Source organism: Gavialis gangeticus, unplaced genomic scaffold, assembly GCF_001723915.1.
Source record: "Gavialis gangeticus isolate Ggan-Ray unplaced genomic scaffold, GavGan_comp1, whole genome shotgun sequence".
In the NCBI taxonomy this organism is placed as follows: Eukaryota; Metazoa; Chordata; order Crocodylia; family Gavialidae; genus Gavialis; species Gavialis gangeticus.
In genome coordinates this window covers 59,173,986-59,183,403 of record NW_017729033.1, presented here as the reverse complement: position 1 = coordinate 59,183,403, position 9,418 = coordinate 59,173,986, and the positions used below count along the sequence as shown (strand labels likewise).

The 9,418-nt window shown below is 43.4% G+C and overlaps 1 protein-coding gene across 7 annotated transcripts in view; it reads right to left on the bottom strand.

Moving 5' to 3' along the window:
• The window catches only part of TBC1D1 (TBC1 domain family member 1), a 219,186-nt gene that overhangs the window by 64,686 nt on the left and 145,082 nt on the right, over positions 1–9,418 (bottom strand). For 4 of the 7 annotated variants that reach the window (XM_019526147.1, XM_019526148.1, XM_019526152.1 and 1 more), the window contains exons 12-13: positions 8,657–8,776; positions 6,989–7,128 (exon numbers count right to left, since the gene is read on the bottom strand). In XM_019526147.1, coding sequence (XP_019381692.1) covers positions 6,989–7,128; positions 8,657–8,776 — 260 coding nt within the window. The remainder of the gene's footprint in view (positions 1–6,988; positions 7,129–8,656; positions 8,777–9,418) is intronic. The other 3 variants (XM_019526149.1, XM_019526150.1, XM_019526151.1) reach the window with 1 other exon arrangement.

The following is a 9,418-nucleotide window of genomic DNA, read 5'->3' as shown; positions in this document are numbered from 1 at the left end:
TAAATCTTCAAACCAAAAGACCAAGCCTACAAAAAGCAAACTTATAAAAAATAAAACCAATCTACTGCACCTGCAATGGGGAAGTCTTTGTAAGAAGATGACAACCAGCAATGCATGACATTCAGCATGGATTCACCAAGGGCAAGTCATGCCTGACTAACTTGACTGCCTTCTATGATGAGATGATTGGCTCTGTGGATGTCGTATACCTTGTCTTTATCAAGGCTTTTGATATGGTCTCCTATGACATTTTCATAGACAAGCTAAGGAAGTACAGGCTGGATGAATGGACTGTAGGGTGGATAGAAACCTGGCTGGGGCATTAGGCTCAGAGGGTAGTCATCAATGGATCAATTTATAGTTGGCAGCTGGTATTAAGTGGAGTACTCCAGGGGTCAGTCCTGGGGCTGGTTTTGTTCAATGTCTTCATCAACAACCTGGAAGATGGGATGGAGTGCACCCTCAGAAAGTTTGCAGGTGACACCAAGCTGGGGGAATACTAGATATTCTGGAGGGTAATGCTAGGATTCAGAGTGACCTAGACAAATTGGAGGACTGGGCTAAAAGGAATTTCATGAGGTTCAACAAGGACATGTGCCAAATTCCTGCACTTAGGATGGAACAATCCTATGCACTGGTACAGGCTGGGGGCTGACTGGCTGGGCAGCAGCTCTGCAGAAAATGACTTGGGGGTTACAGTGGACAATAAGCTGAATATGAGCCAACAGCGTGCCCTTGTTGCCAAGAAGGCTAACAGCATACAGGGCTGCATTGGTAGGAGTGTTGCCAGCAGGTCAAGGTAAATGATTCTTCCCCTCTACTCAGCACTGGTGAGGCCACATCTGGGGTACCATGTTCAGTTTTGGGCCCCCCACTACAGAAAGAATGTGGACAAATTGGAGAGGGTCCAGTGGAGGGCAACAAAAATGGTAAGGGGGTTGGGGGACATGACTTATGAGGGGAGGCTGAGGGAACTGGGCTTATTTAGTCTAGGGGGGAGAAGACTGAGAGGGGATTTAATAGCAGCCTTCAACTACCTGAAGGGTGGTTCGAAAGAGGATGGACCTAGACTGTTCTCAGTGGTGGCAAATGACAGGAAAAGGAGCAATGATCTCAAGTTGCACAAAAGGAAGTTTAGGTTAGATAGTAGGAAGAATTGTCTTAATAGGAGGGTGGTAAAGCAATGAAACCAGTTTACCCACTGAGGTGGTGGAATCTCCATCCTTGGAGCTTTTTAAGACCCAGATAGACAAAGCTTTGGCTGGAATGTTCTCACTGGGCATGGTCCTGCTTTGAACAAGTGGTTGGACTAGATGTGACCTGCTGAGGTCCCTTTGAACCCTGATTTTGTATGATTCTATGACAAATATTAGTTACATCAGTTAACACAGTAATAAGAGGTCACTCAGAGGCCCCCTCTACACATCACATATATTATACAATTAACTGGTTAAATGTGCAGTTCGTTTAGAACTGACTACACATGCAAAGTGACAATCACACCATAAAAGGTCCATCTAGCTATAACGTTACAGAGTTGGAAAATGTGTAACAATGTGTATAGCTGGTTTCTCTCCAGCTTTAATTTGCATGGATAGCAAGGATTTATGCCCCTGCTGACAGGACTCCCAGCCACGGGAGTGCATCATGCACTGCCACTGCTGGGAGTCCTGTAGCTGATGGGACTCTCAGCCATGGCAGCACCCCAGCTGTGTGGTGCTGCTGTGGCTGACAGGACCTCCTAACTGCAGGAGTGTCCTACTTGCTGCTGCAGGGGGAGCCTCAGATTGAGATTCCAGGCTCCTCTTGCACTGGTCGTACGGTGTGCTGAAGTAAGGCATGCCACATGCACATGAGGCATGACATGAGGCGTGACTGTCTGGTTTGTGCATCAGGCCCTGTCACACCTTTACCTAAACTACAGGGCCCAAATTCTGCAGCCCTGGATATCACTGCAGTATCTGCCTCTCACAGTCCTTTTAAAAGTATAGAATAATAATGAATAAATGTACACAAAAAACTGATTGAAAAGATGTTCCAGCATGGCCATTAAGCAAATGTAACAAACTTACATTATAAAGAAATTAAAAATTGAAAAAAATAATTATAAGCTAAAATTAATGAGGCTAACACTCTGGTTCCTGTTCATAAATAGGATAAATACATCAGGGATCTACAGGGGCAGAAAGAAAATAAAACATAATACATGAAACTGGGAGGGAAAGAGCCAAATCATGTACACAGTTTATCTCCTGCTTAATATCTCAGCTGCAATTACTTCTACAGTTATTCTGCTTATTCAGCTGCAGATTGTTAAGATTTTGATCTTGCAGCTACAATGAACTCTCAGAGAAAAAATCTAGACCAGGCAAGGTAGGTGTTTTCTTTTTAAAAGGGAGGGGAGGATCTTCGTGGCTTTTGAAATCATATTAGGCTATTTCTGTTTAAAAAATGTCAAACTTGCAAAAATCTACAGTTTTCAGAAAAGCTGAAGCTTGGCATTACTCAACATACTTATTTCTATGTAGGTTCTTTTAACAATAAATATCATTGTGTTATCTAAGAACTTTGGGGAGATTAACTAAATCATGTTTAACTGTGTCCAGTTTTGGGCTCCACAATTCAAAAAGGATGTGGAGAAGCTTGAGAGAGTCCAGAGAAGAGCCATGCACATGATCAGAGGTCAGGAAAACAGACCTTACGATGACAGGCTGAGAGCCATAGGGCTCTTTAGCCTGGAAAAGCGCAGGCTCAGGGGTGATCTGATGGCTACCTATAAGTTTATCAGGGGTGACCACCAGTTTCTGGGGGAACGTTTGTTCACCAGAGTGCCCCAAGGGATGATGAGGTCCAACGGTCATAAACTACAACAAGACCATTTCAGGCTGGACATAAGGAAGAACTCCTTTACTGTCCGAGCCCCCAAGGTCTGGAACAGCCTGCCATCAGAGGTGGTTCAAGCACCTACATTGAACACCTTCAAGAGTAAATTGGATACTTATCTTGCTAGGATCCTATGACCCCAGCTGACTTCCTGCCCTTTGGGCGGGGGGCTGGACTCGATGATCTTCTGAGGTCCCTTCCAGCCCTAATGTCTATGAAATCGATGAAATGTGTGTTGGATAGATTAGAGGCCATGGGCCCCTAACATTGTTTTACTAATGCTTTAGCAAAACCTTTGCTTAACAAAGCTTCAGCTTTTAGCAGGCCTTCCTTTTTCTATACCCCTTTCCCTCTCCCCCTCCCCCCCCACACCCACTTTCCCCCCTTATTTGAACAATGTGCTGTCTTTTAGCCACATTTGATTCCTTCCTTTTTTGTTTTTTTGGAAGGTGACTTGGCTTGGTTGGGCTGTTAAAAATATAATGACCAGAGGGTTTTAAGACCCTTGCAGATTATGTACCTGGAAGCTGACAAGTGACACACATTCCAGGAAAATAAGGAGACTTAACAATGAGGGAACAATTGATTGGCATACATATCAAGGTAGTAAAATAGAGAATATCTGTATGGTTATTTCTGTGGTAAGCAGTGGTTTTTATGTAATTATTACAAATTACTTTGTTTTTATATTTATTTATAAAATAAACTACAACAAAAATTTAGAAGTTTTAAGGGTTTCATTACACTTTCAAAATGTAAATCCTGTGCACTTTTTTCCTATCTGGTTTACAGTGATTTAGCATCTAACAATACATAAAAGATGCAACTGTTCTATGTACTTGCTCTCTTCCAGCAATCTTACCAGCTCGCAAACACAGATTAAAGGCTCTCTAGTGATACTACGTTGTTTTATTAAGCTTCATAGTACTAAACGCAGCAAGGGAGATAAAGCCAAACCAAGCAGGGCTAAGTTTCAACCAGTCCAGCCAGTACCCACAATGCAACTGCCACCTCTCATCTAGTTATCTTTCTATTCCTCTGTTAGTTCTAGTGGGGGAATATAGCATATGTATTTTTGTTTGTTAATTATGAAACACTGAGATTTGATTAGAGGAGGCAACGTGCTTTCCACTTGGAAGTGACAGTAGCAAGTTCTGAGTGAAAGATCACATGACAACTATCAAAGCGGTAATATTACAAAGACAATATACATAAATCCCTTTATTTTATTTGTTGGTTGACATCTGGAATACAGAAACCGCAATTCTTTGGACAATTTTTTTCCTGTTTTACTTTTGCGTCTAAAATAATATAAAATCCTATGAGACAAGACTCCCTTTTAATTACTTTTCATGTATTCCTTCTGGAAATTCCATGTGGATTTCTACAAACTGTTAAAAAACCCCCCCACAGTAATGAACTATAGCTAAAAAGACCTAGGCAAAAATTCAGTAGCTATTCTTCAGAAAAAGATCTTCTATCATCCCACCAACAACCATATGCTATTTTAAAAGTCCATTCAAAATGAGTTAATATAGAGTAGGTGTTTTCAACCTTTGTTAATAAGTGTGACCCTTCTGTCTCAAACTTTCAGCTCATGTACCCCTTTATATTAAAATTACTGGGGGGGGGGGGCTGAACACATGCGCACACCTCCCCACCCTTCCAGCAGGTAAGTCTGTGGGAGAAGGGAAAGGGCCATGGGGGGGGGCCGTGATGAGGTAGGGAGTGGGGCAGAGGCAGGGATGAATGGGGCCCTAGATGGGCCGGGCTGTGGGACAATCAGAGCCTGGGAGGCTCATCCAGGGGTGTGGGTGAGGGAGCGGGGCTCTCGCTGCTGTGCACACCCTAGTGGAGGCCCGGAGGGCACGTGTCCCTCTGATCTGTGTGCAGGGTGGAGGCAGCCGCTGCTGCATGGTGGGCTTTGCATGACACTGCAGCTGCCCCGGGAGCTGTGCGACACCACGTGCATCCAGCGGGAGCCTCCCCTGTACCATTTACAACTTTTTAAAATACCCCTAGGAGTATGCATACTCCTGGTTGACAACCACTGATCTAGAGGAACCCAAGGAAAAGAAAAAAGGTCTGGAAACCACTATTTATCAGAAAAAGTGGCAAAATGTTAAGGATTATGGGACCAAATTCTATCCAGTTTTAGTAGCGTTGTAGTAAGGTCATGCCTGTGATGGTCCTGGAAATATACAAGGTGGACTTGAAAAACTGCACTTTGTGCTCAAAAAGCTTGTTTAACATGTCTTCCAACTATACAGTTGGGACACTGAAAGATATCAGCCAGTGTTAGGGAGGTACAACTACACCAACATTAGAGAAGTTAAACTAGTGGTCTCATTCAGGGTGCCATGAGAGCCCTTCAAGGGAGTTGCAGGGCTGGGACCATCACTTCAGCCAGGTAGAAGTGTCCAGCATACCTTTACTTCTAGGCCAGGCATGCCAGGCAAATGAATTAATCTAAAGAAACTCCTCTGCTACAGCTCCTTCCCAGTCTGCTTGCCACAACCCCTCCTAGGAACAGCGCAGGGGACACTTCTACCATGCAGCAGCTGGGTAACCAGGGCACGCACTACTGAGGCACTGAAATGGAAGAGAAGGCTGATGGAGTGACAGTAAGGGGCTGTGCTCAGCATAGGTTCAGGCAGAGGCCATTAGGTCCAGTGGGATAGACAGACTGCCTGGCCAGAGTCAGGACTCCCCCTTACAGTCTAGCTTTCTCCTCCCCTTGCTCCTGTGCAACAACAGGTACTTCATTAACACTTCCATAGCCACAGCCAAATTACAACTTTTACAGCATATTACCAGCAATTCTAAGAGGGTTAATGGAGGAGGGTGAGAGAGGCTGACATGGGGAACTCTGCCCTGGGTCCCCACTGCAAGCCTTCAGGCCCTGGGTGAGCCCATGCTGTGGCAGATAAGACTGGATCCCCCCCATCCCACTTCTGGTCTCAACACAATTCCCCCCTCACATCCCATCCCTAACGTCCAGGGCACAGAAATAACTAGTTATGCCACTATCTGGAGTTTTCAGTTGGGGTGCTGTCAAATTCAGGAAAGTTATGGAGGATGCCTGGAGTCTGAAAAGGTTGTGAACAACTGAGTTAAACTTTCTTGCCCCAGACACGGATTTTGCCCAATACCTCAGTTCTATACTCCCAGAATAAAAGACCTGGCAATGATTAAGTAAAGTTACTTGGTGACAAAGTGTAAAGTGACATCAGCTAAGACAATACCATATTTACCTGAATCCAAGATGACTGACTAAGATTAACTTCCACATATAATTAGATTATATACGTGGAAAATTTATAAATTTGTTCTAATTTTCCATGTACAAAATCTAATTACTGGGGGGTCGTCTTAAATTTGCCCCCCCTACAATTGCAGCAAGGCAAGCAACCGTAAGGGGACAGGCAGAGGGGGACACCTACCCCTTGTCCTCTGCCACCTGTTCCCCCCCATCACTTGCCCTTCCCTGGTGCCTGTGTGCCTCGGCACCTATGCCCCTCATAGTGCCTGCCCCCAACTCCCCCCAGCCCTATGCCTGTACCCCTGGTATCTTCCCCCTGTGGAGAAAAGGGCAAAGGCATCAGACAGAGGTGCAGGGGGAAGGGAAGGGGTCATGTGGCAGCTGAGGCTGCAGCTGTAACCCCAAGGCTGGGCCTAAGCCTGGGTTGGGGCTGGAGCTGCAGCAGCCGCCTGCCCCTCCCACCCCCTACTGTGCAGCCTTGTACAGCACTCAGATCCAAGATGAGGGGCTTTCCCTCCTATGTGAAAATAATATGGTATTGATTGAGAGAAATAGATAGTATGCACCTAATCATAACGTCCATTTTTCTTTGACTAGGAGAGTCTAAAATAAAAGACTTATATAGCTGCTAAGTTACAGCATGATACAAAAGTGATAGAAAACAGAAGTGGTCATCCTAACTGGGAACTGAATACACAGCAAATTAATATTATTACAGGGTACTCCTCCTTGGTTAGATTGGATTTTACCACCCTACTTAGCAAAGAGAATTAAAGATGATAAATACTTCAGAGGTTACATGCTTTAGGGCTTTTTATATATTTAAGTGAATAGGGATCTTACCATCATATCGACTGGGTGAATCACATGTTTTCTGAGGAGTTGCCACTCGTAAGAATATCTGTTGTCTCCAAGAATGTCGGCGAGTCCGTATAGGACTGTCACTGCCAGCACCCTGCTGGCTTTCTTTGGACTCATAGTCACTAAAATTGCAGAGTACAGAATGATTTATGAATGAATTACAATGACACAAGGTAAAGTCTGCGAATACTGTGAAAGGTGTCAGGTCTCAAAGAATATTAAAACAGAAGCTACCAAATTAGTCTAAGTGACCTGCACATGCTGGGCCAGACCCCCAGTGTTAAATGCATGAAATTTATACCTCTGCAATAGGCCTGCACAGGGGCAAGTGCATCAGCCAGGCTAGTGACTGGAAAGAGCATCCAGCTTAGTCCAGTTTAATAGTTAAGTTATAATACAGTGTAAATATTTTTGTGTTAATATATAAACATACACGATATATGTTAAATACACAGTACATATCCATATTCACATGCCTTTACATTCTGATATTTCAGTGCCTTTCACAAAAATCTTGATGTTGTTATAGAGGTGCAAAGTGCTATTACTGCCTTTTATGAATGCATCTGAAAAAGCTTTATAACTGTAAAATTAAATCCCACAATCTCCTTGTGAGTTGGGCACATGGGGCACCTATACACAAGCAGCGAGGCTGCTTAAACACACTATAATTACAGCATGTCACAGCAGACTTGATTAATCGAGTCTGCTGGAGTGCGGTAATTGCTACGCTCTAGCAGCCTGCACCATCTTATGAACTGGTGTCCCTGAACTTAAAAATGGAAGCAGGGACACTTTATCTAAAGCTTGTTCGAGAAGCTCTCAGAGCCACTCTAATTAAACCGCCTCCCACCACTCCTGGAGCATGTACATAAATGCCCATGGGCACTCTTCTCTCACATACACAAACTGAGGAATACAGAATTTACGTGTCTTGCTCCAGGACACAGAATGAAATCAGAAACAGAGCTGGGAATAGTTCCCAGGAGTCCTGGGTTTGTTCCTTTGTTTTAAACCAGAGGCTACCCACAGAGTTGTCTGTAAAACTGAAAATTAAATTATTAATAGCAATGCTGTCTTTCAGCATTGCTATTAATAACTTTACCTGCTTTAAGGAATTCAGGTCATTCCTTTTATTTTTCTTTTCAGCAACCCTAAACTCTGACATACTTGTACTGTGCTCATTATGGAAGATATGCAAACTTCAAAAAGCTCTGAACTCAGTAACTGGGTTTGTAAGCCACGAACCATCTTGGAATGAACCATCGTGGGATGAACCAACACTCTCATCCTGTCCTTCCAACTGAGGACATAACTGTCAAATGGGATATGCCACATATTTCTTAAAGAAGAATTCACTGGTGATGTGAAAAGAGCCTTTTGGGAAAGAGTAAATCAGCCAATGAAAATATATAAGTACATGTAATACTGTCACAAGAGCAAAGTTTGGAAATGCGTAGAGTCCATTTTCTTTATATGTGAGAAACTGTAGGTAGCCTCTGACCTTTAACATTTGCATTTACATTACTTCATGTGTCACATGCAAGTGAATGATAATAATATTAATCATTTTACAAGTGTAAAAAGTGTTGTCTCAAAATCAAATTTAACAAGACAATTTTATCTTCAGGCATCAGAAGAGCACCCTACCTTTTTGCGCTCCTAAAGTCAGATGCGTTATTTTCATGTACAGGAGCCAAAAATTTTAAGAAATTTGGCACAGAGGAGGAAGAATGAAGCCTTTTCCTTAGAGCAGTACGGTAGAAGATGCTGAGAGTGCAGTTGGGAAAAGTGCAGTTTAGAATGAAGCAGCGTAAATACAGAGTAAAAATCATACACAGTGAAAGTTTCAAAACTGAAAAGGAGCTAACACTTGGAGTCATAAAACACCAGGGAAAATAAAGTCAAGATGAAAACTGTTTTAATCAGTCCTACTCTGAAATATGTGTTTAGGACACTTCAAACATTCTGGTATGACACAGTATCTTTTCATAAATTCATGCCCCTCTGCTTTAGTCAAATTCCTCACAATATATTTAGGATTATAGGAAAGCAAAGCTGGAAGGGATCTCTTAATGTCATTTAGTTTATCCCCCTGCCCAATGCAGGATCATCCCTGACTAAACCATCCCAAGCCAGATGTCAACGCAAGCTGCTCTTGAAAATTTTCAAAGATAGGTGTTTCAGCAACATAAAGGATTTGTAGCAGCTCTAGAGCCTAACAACTGCTAAAGTTGATAGGCACATGTCTGATCGACATTATGGAAAAGAGGGAAAAAGCTGACATTTCTGTATCCAGATTGTAAGCAACCTCCCCCCCCCCCCACCCCCCCCCCCCCCCAAAATGGGCCCCCCCCCCCCCCCCCCCCCCGCCTCCCTTTTTTTTTTTTTTTTTTTTTTTTTTTAACTTGT